General features: G+C 36.9%; 1 protein-coding gene across 3 annotated transcripts; it reads left to right on the top strand.

The window, feature by feature from the left end:
- Positions 1 to 6: 6 nt before the first annotated feature.
- CEP76 (centrosomal protein 76) lies at positions 7 to 18536 on the top strand. Of its 3 annotated transcripts, none has more exons than XM_027088886.1 (12): positions 7 to 289; positions 978 to 1133; positions 2192 to 2273; positions 2897 to 3121; positions 4241 to 4426; positions 6302 to 6399; positions 6996 to 7124; positions 9198 to 9386; positions 12174 to 12340; positions 13375 to 13708; positions 15780 to 15997; positions 16785 to 18536. In XM_027088886.1, the coding sequence occupies exons 1-12, from the start codon at positions 227 to 229 to the stop codon at positions 16921 to 16923; spliced, it is 1986 nt and encodes a 661-aa protein (XP_026944687.1). In that variant the 5' UTR covers positions 7 to 226; the 3' UTR covers positions 16924 to 18536. The 3 variants fall into 3 exon arrangements, with proteins under 3 accessions (XP_026944687.1, XP_026944689.1, XP_026944688.1); XM_027088887.1 differs by lacking the exon at positions 7 to 289 and adding an exon at positions 332 to 568; XM_027088888.1 differs by lacking the exon at positions 15780 to 15997 and having other exon boundaries at positions 16785 to 16918.
- The last annotated feature ends 1454 nt before the right edge of the window (positions 18537 to 19990 follow it).

Raw genomic sequence — 19990 nt, forward strand, 5'->3', positions numbered from 1 at the left:
CACCGCGCGGAGGCGGCGGGCGGGGCCGACCGGGGGGCGCTGGCCGAGATGACTGACAGGCGGCGCGGGGGCAGCCCGGCCGCCGTTTGGAAACTGCAGTTGGCGCCGCCAGGTTTCCCCGCCGGCCAGACGCGGCGGCCCGGGAGCGCGCGAGTCGAGCGGTCGCGGGCTCTCGCTCCGCCGCGGAGACGCTGCGGCGGCCGGGGAGCCCGAAGGGGAGCCCAGCATGTCGCTGCCTCCGGAGAAGGCGTCCGAGCTGAAGCAGCTCATCCACCAGCAGCTGAGCAAGGCGAGGCGGGGCGGGCGGCGGGGGCCGGGCTGGGGCGGGAGGCAAGCTCTGCGGAGTCGCGTCGAGCACAGCTGTGGGGCAGCAGGCCGTCGCTTCACCGGGGAGGTGGCGGCGGAGGGGCTGCCGGTGCTCTGGAGTGGAAGTGTTGCCGGTCCTTGGGGCTCAGCTGGGGCCCCGCAGCAGCCGCCTCCCGCCCGCCGCGTGCCTGTGCCGAGTGTCGGCGTCTTTCAGCCCCGCCGTGGTCTTGACACGGCATTGTGTCCCCCAGATTCATAAAGGGTCAGTCAGTTAACTCACGGTCACATCTAAAAAGTTGAAAGCTGACACTTAGCCTTTGATCGTCTCCTGCAGGTCTCTACTCTCAAAAAATTGGTTTCGGTTGAGTGTTATTTGTGGGGAAATGCTAGCAAAGGTAATAGATAAGCAGTAGAGCTTATTTTTAGAATTCGTACTAAAAAATTCATCTTTAAACGTGTTTTTCCTTTTAAAAACGTTATCTTTATTCTCAGTGAATTTCGGTGAGAGTTTCACATTTATTGTTACTTTAGAGGTCTTTCTGAATTTAGTCTACACTCTCATTATGATTATTTTTTGGGGGGCGGGTCAGTATTTTAGAAAGAGGTTAGCTAGTTGGCAATCTTTGACTGATTTGTAACGTTGTAAGCCGTAATGCGAGTTTTCTGCATAGATGGATGTCCATGGCAGGATAAGAGAAATCCTTGCTGAGACCATACGGGAAGAACTGGCACCTGATCAACAACAGTTATCAACGGAAGATTTGATCAAAGCCCTTAGACGCCGGGGAATCATTGATGATGTGATGAAAGAACTTAATTTTGTTACTGTGAGTAATTTTTAGAGGAAAAAATTTGAGAGTCTAAGTATATTCTCATGCTTACTGCTGCTCGTAGGGTCCATATTTGGGGCCTCTCCTTTTAGTAAAACTACTTTTTAAATAAGACCATTTTGTCTAGTAATATCCTTGTCTCAAGTATGAGCTACTCTACTCTTGAATGGAGCAGGTAGGATTATGCCTCAGTGAAATTGGAGTTATGGACCTGATTATTCCCTTTGCAGTGAGAGTTTTCTCTTGTTATTTTCTAGGTCTGTAACTTTAAGTATATATATTAGTCAAATTAGTTCACTCCAACCTAATTCTTTTTTACTAATATTCTATAATTTTTCTAGATTAAGCTTATTTTTAAAATAAACACATTCTTTTGGCACTGTGTTTTCTAAGATGAACAAATTATCAGTTTCTTTAAGAAAATAATTGTCTGCATAAGAACCTTCAAATCTTTTCATACAAATAGGTCAGTAGTGAGGTGATAGCCTCTCAGTACACAAATTAGTAAGTAGGTCTTCTTTTGAAACTGAGGCAATGATGAGAGACTGTGACCTCAATACCTAGGTAATATATTGTGAAAATTGGATGGACTTCATAATACACCAGGGAATAAGTGTTTTAGTACAGCATCCTTTTTTGGTTTTTGAGGTTTATAAACTCATTTGTTATAAAAATTGACCTAGTAACAGCTTCTGCTGTGTGAATGTGTCACTTCCTTATTAAAATCAGTTCTGGTCCTGGTGGAATCACAAGCCGGATGTTATATGAGGTTTGGAGAAAATTTAACCTTTTGTAAAGTGTTAAGAATTTGTTTTAGCATTCTGTGGACATGGCTTGAACATTAATTCCTTCGTGTTAGACTTTAGGAGTGACCAGTTGCATTACTGTTTTGGCAGGCTTTTCATTATTTTAACTATGCTAGGAAAGTAAGGACATTTTGAGGGGATTTTATCCTATCTACTTTTGGTTCAGTTCTTAGTCCCATTATTGGCATTTCCTTGCTTAACTATAATTTTTGTTTTCTAATTTGTTTTGATTTTTTTCTGCCATTCTAGGATAATGTTGATCAAGAACTCCCTTCCTCTCCAAAACAACCTGTTGGCTTTACTGACAGACAATCAACGTTGTTAAAAAAAAGTATGTATATTTCTTTTTAACATTAATTTAGTTGTGGATAGTACTGCATATTGATGGGCTGTACTGTTTGGTATTTGATAGAAAACATTTCGATTTTTTTTTTCCAGAATGAGATACTTATATTTTTGTGATTAATCATCCAAAAAACTTAGATTCTATTTTGCATGAAGTATATCAGAAGATTTAATGTATAGCTGGGTGGAAGCAAAAACAGGACCACCTGTTTCTCATATTTTATTAATATATCTTATAAATTGTACAGCCTTGCTTTTTTAATGGCAATGTAATTATCTAACAAGTATACTAGCTGAGTTGGTAATTGACTGAATTGCTTTGTGGAGGTGAAGGAATGTTGGATAATCAACTAAAAAATAAAGGTATCCTAAACCTTGGCTCTGACTCCTTTCTAGCTGGGAGAAAGTAGCCAGAGTGTAAATTCAGAAAAAGATATCGTATTGGGTATCTTTTCTTCGCGGGGTACACAGGGGCCTGGTATCTAGTAAATATGTTACTCTTTATTTAGTCTTTGGTTTTATTTCTGTCAAGTTATTATTTCCTATTGTCTTGATCACATTGCTTAAGTTAATTGGCAGTTTCCTCATATATATTGCTACACTTTACAGCTAATATTGATCCAACACGGAGGTATCTTTACCTTCAGGTTTTGGGTGGAAAAGCTTTCTTGGAACATCTGCAAGAACCTGAGCCTTTACCAGGACAAGCTTGTTCAACCTTTACTTTATGTTTACATTTTCGAAACCAACGTTTTCGTTCTAAACCTGTTCCATGTGCCTGTGAACCAGATTTTCATGATGGGTTTTTACTTGAAGTACACAGAGAAAATTTAGGTAAGGAGCAATAATAAATTGCCATTTAATTTTGTAAATCTTTGTTAGGTTTTATTGCAGTACAACTTCTGCAATAAACAACTTCTGCTTAAGGAGAGATTTATAATGGATGAATCTCCCAGTCTTTTGTTTTATTTTTTTTCCCTCGCTGCTTTTTTCTACTTAAACTACTTACACCTACCTTCTTGCTTTATTTTTTGCAAATTAGTTTTCCCTGAATATTATTTTTTGACTGTTTTAATGGTTGGTTCTTTAGTAATAAAAATTTAAATGCTTGTTAGGTGGAGAATGAGACAGGATCCTTCTCATTTATGAAAGATGGCTAGATTTATGATGTCACGTAACTTTTACAATCAAAGTTTAGATGTGAATCTATTACTCATTTTTATGACTTTAAAATTATGATGCTTGATTACTGTAATTATTTTACATTGTTTCTTTCTGTAAAGGTATCTTACATATTTTAGTTGTCAGTATCAAAATCTTTATAACATATTTGTAAACTTAACAGTTTTATAATTATACGTTCAGAATTTTAGATTACTGAGATGGCTAATGCACTACTAAAATTTTGTTACTTTTTACCCGGTGAAAAATGTTACCTTAATAAGGCAGTTAATGGCTTAAATTGCTAGCTCCAAGGTGCTGGATATTTCAGTTTTGTGTAGGTAATACAGTGGTTGTTTCTAGAGGCTTTGGGATAAAGGTATTTTATTCCTAAAATACCTTTATTAAAGGGAATAATGGTATAATGGTACCTTTATTAAAGGGAAATATTAAAGGGGAATGTTGACATATTTGAAGGCCTTTTATTGTGGTAGCATATATTATTTATGTACTTTTGAAGAGCAGACTTACCTCTTAGAGGTCAGAAAACACCAATATGCATTAAGTAACTAAGTAACTTGTCACAGTTCCCCCAGTCCTCTCAAAAGTTAGTGATACAAATAGGACTGTACTTTTATTCCCAGTCTGTGTAGCATGCTTCCTGAGGCATTGCCAACTTGCTCTGTTTGATTTTATTTGTTTATTATTAGTATCCTTTTCAATGAATGTATTCTTTTACATTGATCTAACTGGATATGTAATGTGGTGTAATTTTTTTGTTTATGTTACTAGGTGATGGAACTAGAATGGCTGATTCAACAACAATGTTATCAATAAGTGACCCAGTTCATATGGTGCTAATCAAAACAGACATATTTGCCGAGACCACTTTAGTAGCATCCTATTTTCTTGAATGGCGATCGGTTTTGGGCTCAGAAAATGGAGTGACCAATCTTACTGTGGAACTTATGGGTGTAGGTATGATGATTAATATCACTGTTACCTTTTTATAGCCACAGTTGGTTTGTAAATACATTTTACATTTTAAAAATGCCTTTGTAAGCCAAGGGGGAAACATGTAAAAAGAGTTTCATTGGAATTACAGTGGTTCTGTAATTACAGTTCTATAATTACAGTTACAGAACTTCACAGTCACTCTGGCCTTGTCTAAAGGAAAAAAATTTTTTTTCTGTGAGATGCATAAAGAAATCTTGACGGTTTTTTTCCTCCAAATTTATTTGCTATAAAGAAAGTTAAGATTCTTCACACACACACGAACGCACTCACCCATACGTGACAACCTCCATCCTAGCACAGCCCAGAGTACTGCGCATCCCATCAGTGCCAGGGCCTTCCTGTACCAGCGGTTCTTGCAGAACATGGAGTAGTTATTCTTCTAACCTTTTACAGGTGGGAAAGGGGCTCAAAGAAGGGCTAATTTGCTCAATGTCAGTATCAATTGTAGTATTGTTTGAGAACGGAGATGGTACCTGTCTTGTCACCATTGTTTTCCTGGACTCTTGCATGCTACCTGATACGTAATACATATTTGCTAGTGGAATGAAAAACAAAATAAAACCTGCACTGTTTTAAACACTACATATTATGCAATTACTGGGTTGATCAAAAAGATCTTATGGAAAAACCTGGACGAACCTTTTGGCCGACCCAATACTTGTGGTATTGAAATTTGGTTACAGAGTTAAACTTGGCCAGTGGACAATAGAGCTTTAGTAATTTAGATTTTGATAAGTTAGAACCCAGAATACGTTTTTCCATAAGTAAATAGTAGGGAGAAAGCTCTATGTAGGAGATTTTAAAAAATATATATCTATTTATTTATTTGGCTGCGCTGGGTCTTAGTTGCAGCGTGCGGGATCTAGTTCCCTGAGCAGGGATTGAACCCGGGGCCCTTGCATTAGGAGTGCAGAGTCTTAACCACTGGACCACCAGGGAAGTCCCAGGATATTTATTCTCAAAAGAGATACCTATTATTTGTTTTCAAATATAGACCTAACACAATAGTCATAGAATGACCTGGAAATTTCTGATTCATCAAAGAAATATTAAATAGTTCTGGTATGAAGTATATTTGTTTTCTAATTCTTTAGATCCAGGCATGGATTAAAAATTTGTATGCACATGTAATGTGAAAAATGGGAAGGGATAAATGGAAATTTACTGTATGTGACAAAATGTATAAATATTTTCTGAGAATGAGGTGTTAACAATTGCTTTGTACTCAGCCATGAAAAGGAATGAAATTGGGTCATTTGTAGAGACGTGGATGGACCTAGGGAGTGTCATACAGAGTGAAGTAAGCCAGAAAGAGGAAAACAAATACCGTGTAATAATGCATATATGCAGAATCTAGAAAAATGGTACAGATGATCTTATTTGCAAAGCAGAAATAGAGACACAGATGTTGAGAACAAATGTATGGATACCAAGGGGGGGGGTGGGAAGAATTGGGAGACTGGGATTGACACATATACATTATTGATACTAAAAAAAAGAAGAAGAAAAAAAACCCAGTTGCTTTGACTTTGTTTTTAATGAAGATAAAAATCAAGAATCATAAATTCTTTAGGTCTGGAAAGTCCTTTAAAATGTGATTTGGAAGCTAAGAAAATAGGTAATCTCCTTATAACTAGATAAAGGCCTTTGAACAAAATAAAAACTAATTTGATTTGGTTCATTTTTAATATGAATATTAAAGATGACATTAAATATTATCTTTATTTCATGTAAGTGGTAAAGTACAAAAATTCTTAAATTATTTTGGCTGAACTTTGATTGACTAAATATATATAGTATTAAAACTTCTGAAGTTACATTTATTTACATTTACAGGCACAGAATCAAAAGTTTCTGTGGGAATTTTAAATATAAAACTTGAGATGTACCCACCACTCAATCAAACATTATCTCAGGAAGTAGTGAACACACAGGTAAATAATCCTGAATTTCTCTTCTTTGTGTGTGTGTTTTCATAGTAGTATATTTACCTGTTAATTGTAGAAAGTGTTCTCTTTTTAGAAAATTATCATTTGTTAGTTTTAAGCAAGAGAAGGACAATATGAATCATTATTTAAAAATTTTTGTCTGGGGTCAAAAATGGTGGCTCTGGGGCTTCCCTGGTGGCGCAGTGGTTGAGAGTCCGCCTGCCGATGCAGGGGACATGGGTTCGTGCCCCGGTCGGGGAGGATCCCACATGCCGTGGAGAAGCTGGGCCTGTGAGCCATGGCTGCTGAGCCTGCACGTCCGGAGCCTGTGCTCCGCAGCGGGAGAGGCCACAACAGTGAGAGGCCCGCATACCTCAAAAAAAAAAAAAAAATGGTGGCTCTGACTACTGTATGGAGACTGGATTGTCCTGGGAAGTGTGAGAACAGGGAGACCAGTTAGGAGGCCCTTACAGACAAGCGATGGTGGTGTCTTCGATTAGGGTACTGGTAACGATGGAGGAAATGCAGAGATTTGTTACATATTTGAAGTAATTAATTAAGCAGAATGAATATAAATTGATATATATTTTTTAAATTTCAAGCTTGCTTTGGAACGTCAGAAAACTGCAGAGAAAGAGCGTTTATTTCTTGTGTATGCTAAGCAGTGGTGGAGAGAATATTTGCAAATTCGACCCTCACACAATTCACGGCTGGTTAAGATTTTTGCACAGGTTTGTAAGTTGTATGAGAAAAGCTTCACACCTGTATTTGAGATTTACTGTTGTAAATGTAAATTTCATTTAACTTGAATTTGTAAAATGTATTTATTTGAGATTTACTGTTGTAAATGTAAATTTCATTTAACTTGAATTTGTAAAATGTATTTATTCCAGACAAATGAAAGTTTATTTATAAAATAGAATGCTGAATTTGTAGTACTCTCTTACAGTAGTAAGTAGGTGAGTGACATAACACAATCTTTGTTTTATTTTGGTTTTCTTTTTCAATTGTTTTTCTAAACCTTTTTTGAATATATTTGATTTAAATTAGATGAAAACTCATTTTGTTTAACTTGGAGTGTGTCCTTGATAGATACTTTGTACTAAATAATTAAGTACTGGGACACTTTGCAATTTATATATAAATTCAACTTTCATGTGCAGAATTGGGAGTGTAGGCATGTATTTTTTTGTTAGGGTACTTTTTTAAGGCAAACAATATTGCATGTAATAATTTTATTTAACCCATATCTCTAAGCTGGTGATCAGCAATATTTTACAGCAATTTAGTTATGTATCTCTGCCTCTGTTGTTTATTTTTATTATAATTTAAAAATATTTATTTATTTTTATTTGGCTGTGCCAGGTCTTAGTTGGGCACGCGGGATCTTTAGTTGCAGCATGTGGGATCTAGTTCCCTAACCAGGGATCGAACCTGGGCCCTCTGCATTGGGAGCGCAGAGTCTTAAATGCTGGACCACCAGGGAAGTCCCTCTGCCGCTACTTTTTCTGTATCCTAAGCCCATTTTCTCTTATTAATGAACCAACATAAGATAAATGATCACATCCATTTTTTTTTTTACAGCTTCTGAGGAACCATTCAAATATTTTATATGTATTCAGCCTCGAGTAGGTGCTTTCATAGGAGTATAGTGTATTTTGGGTAGTATTTCTCAGATCCTATACATTTGTCTAGCTTTAACCTACATTCCCTAGATTTTAGAACAGACTAAAAATGGTTCAGTTTCTAGGTGAGGAGCTTGAGAATGGGAAACCTAGTTGACTGGTGGTGGAAATGTGGGAAGTGGCTTCTGACTTTCCAATAGCGTTGTCTATACGTTGAATGACTGGGCAGGTGACGTCAGGACAAGGGTGAAGAGAAACCAGTTGAGGTATAACTGGCTCCCTGCTGTCTATATAGTCTAGGGTGCGGTTATTCACTGCCCTGTGAATCCCGGACCAGAGGGGGGACCTGCACAGGGAGGGAGGGAGGAAGTGGATCAGAGAAATGGCACAGGGAAGAACTGAATAATGTCCTGTTGTGTATACATACACACCACACCTTCTTTATCCATTCACCCCTTGATGGACACTTAGGTGTTTCCATAACTTGGCCGTTATGAATAATGCTGCAGTGACCTGGGATGGGTGTGTAGGTATCTCTTTGAGATGCTGATTTCAGTAGCTTTGGATGTACATCCAGGAGTCGGATTGCTGGGTCGTACGATGGTTTAAGTTCTTACTGTCACAGGCTTTGGAGTCACATGGCTCAGTGTTTGAATCCTGGCTCTGTTGTGTAATAGCTGTAGCTTCAGTTTCTTTAACTTTATTTATTTATTATTGTATTTATTTATTTTTGGCTGCGTTGGGTCTTTGTTGCTGTGCGCCAGCTTTCTCTAGTTGCAGCGAGCGGAGGCTATTCTTCGTTGCAGTGTGTGGGCTTCTCATTGTGGTGGCTTCTCTAGTTGCAGAGCATGGGCTCTAGGTGTGTGGGCTTAAGTAGTTGTGGCATGAGGGCTCAGTAGTTGTGGCACGAGGGCTCAGTAGTTGTGGCACATAGGCTTAGTTGCTCTGCATGTAGCTTCAGTTTCTTTATTGATGAAATGAAAATAATAAGAGGTGTTATGAGGATTAAAAGAAAAATTGCAGGCACAACACTCAGTAGCCTAGTGCTGCATGTCAGGTGAGCACTCAAGAAGTGGTGTCCAGAATTACTTCCTCTTATTAATGTATTCTAAGAAAAAGTGTTAAAATTGGGAATGATTAACCTGTCATTACAGATAATGTTTTCCCCTTCTCCTCCAGGATGAAAATGGGATAAATAGACCAGTCTGTTCTTATGTTAAACCACTTCGAGCTGGGAGGCTTCTGGATACTCCAAGGCAAGCAGCAAGATTTGTTAATGTCCTTGGTTATGAAAGAGCCCCTGTTATCGGAGGAGGAGGTAAACAGGAACAGTGGTGCACTCTGCTGGCCTTTCTCTGTAGAAACAAGGTATCCTACACACATAATAGAACTAAAAACCAGTACATCATAGTTATTGTGAGTTTATGGTATATTTGTAAAAGAATTAACTTCGGAAAAAAGTACGTATTGTCAATTTGAACAAGTCACGATCTTGTTTTCATCATTTTCCTTAACATTTAAATGTCAGTACATTAAAAAAAAAAAACTTCACGGGATTCCCTGGTGGTGCAGTGGTTGAGAGTCGGCCTGCCGATGCAGAGGACATGGGTTTGTGCCCTGGTCCGGGAGGATCCCACATGCCGCGGAGCGGCTGGGCCCGTGAGCCATGGCCGCTGAGCCTGCGCGTCCGGAGCCTGTGCTCCGCAACGGGAGAGGCCACAGCGGTGAGAGGCCCGCGTACTGCAAGAAAACAAAAAAACAAAAAAAAACTTCACATCTTTATTTTCTCAAGTAATTTCTTATTTAACATAATGTGATTTTTGTGAGGTGTAGGGACCTACAAGCACTATAGTGTCAGAAACCAAGGTGGAGAGGTAAACAGTGAATTAGATATAGCACCAAGACCAGAACCATGGTCTTTTAGTACTATTTATGGGTTAAAATTTGCTTAGATGGTACTTTATTTTTTTTTTTTTTTTGCGGTACGCGGGCCTCTCCCATTGCGGAGCACAGGCTCCAGACGCGCAGGCTCAGCGGCCATGGCTCACGGGCCCAGCCGCTCCGCGGCATGTGGGATCTTCCCGGACCGGGGCACGAACCCGTGTCCCCTGCATCGGCAGGCGGACTCTCAACCACTGCGCCACCAGGGAAGCCCGGTACTTTTTTTTTTTTAAAGAGAAAATGGCAGTTACAAATTGAATATGGAAAAAAAAATGTTGGATTGCACGGTATTTAGTTCCAAATATAAGTATATATTTAAGAATTTGTGTATATATATTGATGTTGAACGTAAATGATTTCAGTAAACTAGTTTTATATATTATGGTATATTTTCTAATTTTCTGTGTTCTAAAATTTTGATGATATTATGAAAACAAGACTATCTTTAGCATTCCAACTCTGTTGAAACACAACAGAAAAAATAAATTTCTTTAATGTATTATTGTTTTGAAATAATTTTTAGTCTGAAGTTGTGTAAATAGTACATATGGGTATTCACAAGGCAAAGCTTATACATTGGAAGAAACCATTTAGATTAGAGATTGATTTGTCAATTGGAAAGCTTTTTAAAGACAATTGAAAACAGTTAAACATTACTTATCAAAAAAATTATTTTGATTTATTCCCAAGTTGTAGTTCCCAGAAGTTGTATGTATGGATTTAAACTTAAAATAAAAATTTCAAATATAGTAGGAATGGTACATATTTTAAATTATTATCTAAATAATTCTTTTGTAAAACAAATAATCACCCCCTTTGATTCTCTGTTTTATTTTCTTTACCTGAGTTTATTTGAAGAGATAGCACAGCTTGACTTAGAAGTTTGAAAATTATTTAAAATATTTTTCTTGCACAAACAATAGCTTTACAACAGTAAAGGTGAAATTTCACCCATAATTCTATTTTTCATCTATTTTATATTTTTATGTTTCTCTCCTGTGTATATATGATTTTTCCATAATTATAATTGATATAAATAAAATTTTGTGCCCTGCTTTTATAAATTAGCATTATGTTTTGAACATTTTCCTATGTGTTGCTACAGTCATTATGATCTCCATCTTTTAATGGCTGAATAAAGTTTTCATGAGTTGATATACAAAATCTACTTAACTGTTTTGTTGTCATAGGATCTGTTTTGCCATCATAGGAACTGTTTCTTTTGGCTAAGTTAGGCTTGCTTCCAATTTTTTTGATATCACTGCGAATGAATTTTTGCATTGAATGTCTTTGGTTATATTGTTATTTTTCTTCTGAAATTTTTTTCTAATACAAAATCTCATGTATAGAAATAACTGGGTCTAAAAGGTTGGATATTATATTTTTCAAAAGTCAATTTAACAATTATAAGGTGCTATTTGTTTTATTATTGTTAATTAAAAGACAGCAGTGTAGAGCCACTAATGCAAAATTTGGGGGGAAAGAAATCATCCCTCATTCTAACACTGACCTCAATAGTTATTTTTGCTTTTGTATATTACCTGTAGTCCTACACTTAAATATCTTCATATAATTATAGCCTTACTGTTTAATTAATTTTAATACTTTTTTCACAGAAAATATCAGATATTTTCTATTATTTTTGTTGTTTCATAATTTTTTAAAATTGTGAAAGTAATATAACATTATCAAAGAGAGTTTAGACAAGAGAAGGGGAAACTATATATATATAATCTACGCTAATTGTAGCTATTGTTGGTGTTCTGTTGTTCTTTTATCCAATCATTTTTTTCTATGTATGTATTTCCTTAAAACGATCATGCATAGATACTTTAATTCATTGTTTTAATTTAAGTTTGAGTATTTTCCTGTTTATTTTCATTTCCTACTTTTGATTTGTCAGCTTGTGTGTTCATGCCCTTTAGCTATTTATCTTTAAATTCTTACTGCTTTCCTTCTATGTTGTATGAGTTTTTTATAAACTTTGGAATCTTAGAGTGTACATATTATGACTATCAGATTTGTAGGCACTGACTTTGTAAAATAGATGCTTTTAAAATTTGTATGTTCTTTTTTTCCCTCATTGTTTTAGCTTAACACTGGACTAATGATTAAAAGTGAAAATTTAATAATACTTTTTATTTGCAGTTTTGTATTTAAAGAGGAAACAATATGAAGGAGTAAATAGTTAATTTTACTTCCTTTCATTTCCAGGGAGACTGTGAAGACCATGCCAACCTCCTGTGCAGCCTTCTTCTCGGATATGGGCTGGAAGCCTTTGTCTGTGTCGGGACAAAGGCCAAGGGAGTGTCCCACGCGTGGGTTATGACGTGTGGGACTGATGGAACCATCACTTTTTGGGAGAGTTTAACAGGACACAGGTTTGTCAACTAAGTTTATAAGGATATTAACATGAGGGTGTAAATGTTGTAAACTATAGGTTCTTTGTTTGTATTGATGATACTCAAAGACACATATTGATAATTTTGGTTATGTAAAAAATTACTTCAAGTAAGATAGCTAGGAACTAAACTCTAAGAAAATTTGTACACCTAAAATGTTCTTTACCAACATGATATTAATAAAAAATGAATTATGTTTATTTTTAATTTTGTGTAATTGGCTTATGTTTCTTCTTTTCTTTTCTTTTTGGCCATGCGTGCCACGTGGCATGCGGGATCTTAGTTCCCCGAGGAGGGATTAAACCGCGCCCCCTGCAGTGGAAGTGTGGAGTCTTAACCACTGGACCACCAGGGATGTCCTGGCATATGTTTTTCCTGATGATCGTCCCTAAGCCTAAAAATAAATACAAGTTGTAAATCATTTCTTTTGAAAATTTGATGTGGTTACCAACTCTGTGTTGGTAAATCCACTGTACTTTTTTTCAGTGTCATCAGATTTTGAAAGAGCGAAATGTTCCCTCCTTCCTGGAACATTCTCTTCCTTAGCTTCTCTCGTAGCAGTGTTTCAGTTTTCATTATTCCTCTTTGGCTGTTCTCTGTTTTCCTTCATTTTATCTTCAAATGTGAGAGTTCCTGAAGGCACAGCCCTGGGCCCTCTTCTCATTTTCCTGGGTTTTCTTTTTCCTTGGTTGATAATCATTTTAATTAGTTGTACCTAAAAATGTGTAACTAAATTATTTTGTTATATGATAAATGTTTTTGATCTTAATGCTATACACAGAATATGTTCTTTTGTTAAAGGAATAAAATTGGTTCTATATCATAAGATGTGCCATACAGTTAACATAGAGTAATCAAATTGTGGAAATAGAAGAAAGAAAAACAAGTATTAAACTGTACTCTTGGGAAATAGTTATGACCTTAAGTGTTAGAATAATTTTTTTCCTCAATAAGCTGCTGTTGTCTTATTTTTTAAGTTCTTATTATATAAAATTATGATTAACCTTTTTTAGGTACCTCCACAAACCTACGAGTCCTGATGAGCCTTCAGCTGCTGAACAGCCCAAACCGTTGTACCCGTATAGAACAATCGGTTGTGTTTTCAATCATCAGATGTTCCTGGGAAACTGTCAGCCCTCTGACTCAGTAGAAGGCTGTGTATTTGATTTGAATGATGAGTCCAAATGGAAACCCATGAGTGAGGAAGCAATTAAATCCGTTTGTGCTCCAGGGGCCACCACGTCCCTCCCTCCCTTCCCTCCGCTGTGTGCGTCCACGATCGATGCTTCGGTAACAAGCAATGAAATTGAAATGCAGCTCAGGCTACTTGTGTCGGAACACAGGAAGGTAATTAACACTGATGTTTGTGCTTTCCTGCAGTTTTTTCATTTGTTTATGTATTTAATAATTTGGGGGGCATGTAAAATAGTGCCAATCAATATTCTAGCCCTAAACAAAGCAAATTCAATCCCTTCCTTTATGAAGCTTGTAGTTTTGAAAATCATGAGAATAAAGTTCTGAGATTCAAAAATTTCTAAACTCACCAATACTTCGAGAATTTATTGCTTCCTTCTAGAAATGAAGAACGGTGGACTTGTTCAGACTTTTGTGAATTTGGATTTCCTCTTTTTAAAGTACTTACTCACATCATTCCCCATTGAAAATATTGGGTTAATTTTTTTCATATTCATTTTTTTCCAGGTTTGTTTAGTTTGTTTTGTTTTTCTATTACATTAAAGTAGGTAGATGTAAGATGGTATCCTCGTTGTGTCTTTAATTTGCATTTCCCTGATTGCTGATGAGATCAAGTTTCTTATTAGTCATTTAGATTTCTTTTGTAAAGGGCCTTAAAGGAAACATAAAAAGAACTAATCATAAAGGAAAAGATTAGTATATTTTAAGAACTTATTTTAAGAACTTATGTTCGTCAAAAGAAATCATTAAGAGAGTGAAAAAGCAGCCTTGGAGTGGGATAATTTATTTGCCACACATATAACCAACAAAAGACTAGAGTCCAAAACTTCTACAGAAGATTGATTTCTAACTCACCTTTTGGGATTCCCTAGTAGACTCCCCACCTTGGGTGAGCCCTGATACTCATGTTCCTTGAGACCATCAAAGGCAAGCTGATTATCAAGCATGTTCTCTGGGCTCCCAATTACTCTTAGCTTTGGCCTCTAAAATCTTACCTACTTGCCAACTCCTCAAAGCATTTAGGAATATGTTTTGGGAAGTATTTAATGTGGCATCTGTAGTGTGTTTGCAGCAATAGGTGGGTCAGGGCCCCAGCTCACTGCACTGCTGGAAGCCAAAGCCCCTGACTTGTGCCCTCCATTGCTTGTATTGCCTTTTAGTTTTCTTAGCTCCTGTTCACAAATGAAACCGATATTTTATTACATTGTAAGAGTTACTTTGTATAGAAAAAGAAAACAAAACTGAGCTGGATGCCATTGATGATCACTAGCTAAGTTAATGGTGTCTGTAAACCAGCAAGTGGGATTCGGAGGAAAAGTATAGGTGATCATAGACCTTGGAATCACTTGAAACCAGTTGTAACTGAATGTGAAATTAGATCTGTTATGATAATCAAAATATTTAGAATTTTGAGTTTGTTTGTAACATTAAAAAAAAAATCACGTGTCTAGATAGCAATAGTTCATTTGATATTATAAATGACATTAGAATTGCCTTCAACATGTTTTAAGTTCCCTGAGGGCCTAAAGCCTGTGCTCTTCGGTACCTTTTACAGAATAAATGCTTGGTAAATATTTGAGCTTAATTATATATGCAATTGTTTGTTGACTTTTTTCCCATACTACAGTTGAATTTATGGTGGGAGCAATCAAATTAAGCAGATTCAACCTTGCTAAACTCTTTAAAGTTAAATAAAATGTGACCTCAGGGGGCTTCCCTGGTGGCTCAGTGGTTGAGAGTCCGCCTGCCAATGCAGGAGACATGGGTTCGTGCCCCGGTCTGGGAAGATCCCACATGCCGTGGAGCGGCTGGGCCCGTGAGCCATGGCCACTGAGCCTGCGTGTCTGGAGCCTGTGCTCCGCAATGGGAGAGGCCACAGCAGTGAGAGGCCCGCGTACCGCAAAAAAAAAAAAAAAAAAAAAAATGTGACCTCAGAATTCAGTGACACTCTGTCTTCCGCGGTAGGATGATTCCTTATGGTCTTGTGGATATTAAGGAAGTACAGGATTTGGAGCCTTCACTAAAATTGCATTGGCCGATTTTTGTTGTTTCTCTAAGAAGTAAAACCTGATACCTGAGGTTCCTTTTATAATTTTTACTTCTGTGTATCCTTATAATAATAGGAAGCTAAGAAAATTATGACAGGTTTTAAAAATCTCTTGGCATACTGTAAAATAATTATTAAAATCAATAAAATAATCAATTTCCCTTTCGATTGCTGTAGGATCTTGGCCTCACTACTGTTTGGGAAGACCAGCTTTCCTATCTCTTATCACCCGCTCTGGCATCTTATGAATTTGAGCGTACAACCAGTATATCTGCGGGCAATGAAGAATTTCAGGACGCCATCAGGAGGGCTGTACCTGATGGTCACACATTTAAAGGGTTCCCGATACACTTTGTGTATAGAAATGCGCGGCGCGCCTTTGCCACATGTCTTCGGTAGGTGGATTGTAACATAGATGTTTCTGACTTAATCTCAGCCATCAGTATGGTTCTCATTTAGGAATGAGTTCAGAGTCACACAGGCAGCTCTTATGATACATCCTTCTGCCACAGGTTGTGATTCATTAGGACTGGAATGTAGCTCTAGAGAGTTCGGGATAATTTTCCCAATGGTTTTGGTGCAATCTAGTTGAGGATCACTGATCTTATATAGCGTCACTTTAAAAATTTATAGACTATGAGGAAATAGTTTATAATTTGAATAGTTTTACCAAAATTATAGAGCCATCGGTAGCAGAGACAGGATTTTTTTTTTTTTTTTTTTTTTTTTTTTGTGGTACACGGGCCTCTCACTGTTGTGGCCTCTCCCGTTGCGGAGCACAGGCTCCGGACACGCAGGCTCAGCGGCCATGGCTCACGGGCCCACCCGCTCCACGGCATGTGGGATCTTCCCGGACCAGGGCACGAACCCACGTCCCCTGCATCGGCAGGCGGACTCTCAGCCACTGCGCCACCAGGGAAGCCCCAGAGACAGGATTTTTAAAAATCTTTTTTTTTAACATCTTTATTGGAGTATAATTGCTTTACAATGGTGTGTTAGTTTCTGCTGTATAACAGGGTGAATCAGCTATACGTATACATATATCCCCGTATCTCCTCCCTCTTGCGTCTCCCTCCCACCCTCCCTATCCCTAAAAATCATTTTAAATACTGACTTTCTTGGGAATAAGAAAGTAAAACCTAAATTCATTTCTTAATTGAATACATTTTCTTTCTTCTGTAGGTCTCCTTTCTGTGAAGAAATAATCTGTTGCCGTGGAGACCAGGTGCGACTGGCAGTTCGTGTCCGAGTGTTTACTTACCCTGAATCTGCATGTGCTGTTTGGATCATGTTTGCTTGTAAATATCGCTCAGTACTATAGGACTAACTAACATTTCTATAAGAATATACCTGTATTTTATTGGAATTTTACACGTTGTATTGATACATTACTAGCTGTTTAGAGGTTCATTATTTTAAAAATCACAGTCTGGCTTGGATGTCATATTTCACTTTTGTATATACCTGACTAATAATGTTTGAAAAAAATCATGATGTGTGTATTTAAAAATTAAGGATGAAAAACTTATATAAATCTGAGTGGAAGTTAGTATAAATTAAGTGTGTATCCTATTTTAATAAATGCTACTTTGTTTATAGGTAGTCAGTAGTTTAAATATGAATATAAAATTTACTCAGTTTTCTTTACATTAGCAGGTAATCAGAACGTTATTTGTCTAAGGGTTTGAGCCATAGTAAAATTAATATGATTATTATTTTTCATAGATTAATGGGATTATTTTATATAAGTTAGGAGACTTTAACTTCACAACAGATTTATTTATTACATAGATGAAAATACATTTTGATGAGTTTACCACTTTTGTGGTTTACCCATAACCATAGGGATATTTGTGACTTTCCAGAGAGTTATGGGAAGATATGGATGCAGGAGCAGGGAAAAAACTAGTACCAGAAAAGCATAAATATTAGTAACAAAACAAACTGCACTTGAAAGTACACAAATAATTTATAAATATTTGTTAGTTTGATTCATTATAAAAGTGAATTGGGTATTTTAGAAAAAATTTATCATACCCTTTTGTTATGATGTTGAGAAATTGTTTTCTGTAATTAATATTGGCAGTCTGTTGCTGGCTGATTTTCTGTGGTCAGAGGATTCATTACTAGCCTCTCATGGAGTCCGTCTTCTGAAACCACAGTTTTTCTTTCTTTCTTTTTCCCTTTGTGGTAAAAACATCGATGTATATGTGATAAATCTAAATCAGAATTGTGTATGAGGCCACTGAAAAATAAGCCTCTGTGAGCACCTCCATGCCGATGTTTGATTTTAAATTGAGCACAGTGAGCGTTGAAGAAAGAGGCTGTAGCAGTTTGACTGTAAGAAGCTGCCTGACGGATTACTTTGCAGGTCCGTCAGCCTCTCTGCACAGCTCTCGGTTCAGTTCCTTCTCCCGCCGGGCTTCTTAGGAAAGTGAATGTGTACTGTTGGCTGTGCAAGTTATTCTTTTCATCACTTTAATTCACCATCACAAATAAGATGATTTAATGTTTTAAAAATTAAAGATATCCTAAAATTTACTTTTTGTTTTATTTTTACATATGATAACTATTTATGATTTCACTTATTTAAAAAATCTGAAAATATCTCTCCTGTATCAATTTTTATTGAAAACAATCAGGAGTTTCTTGAGAGATTGACATGACTTTAGAGGATTAGAGAGATATGAGTTAGACTTTTACTCTGTTGCTGGAATTACTCACAAAGCTATTGACAGAGAAATTGGCTTGTAGTTTTCAACTTCTGGAACAAACTCTTTATGAGGCACGTACTAAGAGGCAGACTGTATAATATATGAGATCAAGGCCGTGTTATCTTTGAGGCTGGGCTTTCTACCTTATTGTGCCAGAGTAACACAGGTACTTGTAATGCGCCTTTGGTGTAAATTCTAAAATAAATTTCCTTTCTATGCACTTTAATAGAGTCTGGCATGAATTAATATTTTCCTTTAAAGATGGTTTATTTCCAAATATTATTTCAGTCCTTTTATCACTAGAATTCTGCTATTCTTCTTACTAATTTTTCTTTTTAAAAATTAAATTTACCTTGTATATTTAGCTCTGTCATAAAAATTGTTTTTCTATTAAAATTGTAAACTTTTTAAAATATAATGCTTATATTGTGTTCTTTTTAAAAAAATATTTATATATTTATTTGGTTGTGCTGGGTTGTTTTTTTTTTAATATCTTTATTGGAGTATAATTGCTTTACAGTGGTGTGTTAGTTTCTGCTTTATAACAAAGTGAATCAGCTATACATATATCCCCATATCTCCTCCCTCTTGTGTCTTCCTCCCACCCTCCCTATCCCACCCCTCTAGTTGGTCACAAAGCACCGAGCTGATCTCCCTGTGCTATGCGGCTGCTTCCCACTAGCTATCTATTTTATATTTGGTAGTATATATAAGTCCATGCCACTCTCTCACTTTGTCCCGTGCTGGGTCTTAAGTTGCAGGAGGTGGGCTCCTTTAGTTGCAACTCGCTGGCACCTTAGTTGCAGCAGGCAGGCTCCTTAGTTGTGGCATGCGAACTCTTAGTTATGGTATGTATGCATGTGGGATCTAGTTCCCTGGCCAGGGATTGAACCCAGGCCCCGGCCCCCTGCATTGGGAGCGCAGAATCTTAACCACTGCACCACCAGGGAAGTCCCTAATGTGTTCTTTTTGACAATATGTACACTAACATAGTTCTCTCTACATATGTAATATATAATAGGTATATTTATTTCATAGAATATCAGAAACCTAGAAGCTTCATTAGTCAAGCATGAACTTGTTGAATAAAACTTAACTAAATTCAGTTTCAACTAACTGAACACTCCAGGTGCCTTTAAGATATTTTCTAGTATTGAGGTATACATGTTTAGCTATGATCTGCAAAAGCATCTATAACCTGGCAGTTCTGGAAGGTACACACATTTGAAACCCATTTTTCTACTTCTTAACAAAGATAAGAGTTGAGCCAAATGAACTGAAGGCTTATATCTGAAAATAATATATTTCATAAAGTAGTATCCTGTGCCAGATATCTCACCATTGGAAGACATTAGTTATGAACCATGAATTGCTTAAACTAATTCAAACTTCTGGTTTCATGCTCTACTAAACAAGAAAATAGCTTAGGTTAGACTACAGTTTGCAGTTTCATAATTTTTTTTTAACTCAGATAACAATTTTTTACTTTCTACTTAAGTAGATAAGTATAGGAGTTAGATCTGTTTTTTAACATGCACCTACCTGTTATATCAATGAAAGTAGCATTGCTTTCCAGCAGTTGGTAGTTAAGAAATCATTTGAGACTAGCCAAAGCGTATGTAAAATCTTAACAAAATAACCAAACACATGAACTAGAAGCCATCCAATTTCGAA

This window comes from Aethalodelphis obliquidens, unplaced genomic scaffold (genome assembly GCF_003676395.1).
Source record: "Aethalodelphis obliquidens isolate GAN/ISIS:26980383/991018 unplaced genomic scaffold, ASM367639v1 scaffold63, whole genome shotgun sequence".
Taxonomy (NCBI): domain Eukaryota; kingdom Metazoa; phylum Chordata; class Mammalia; order Artiodactyla; family Delphinidae; genus Aethalodelphis; species Aethalodelphis obliquidens.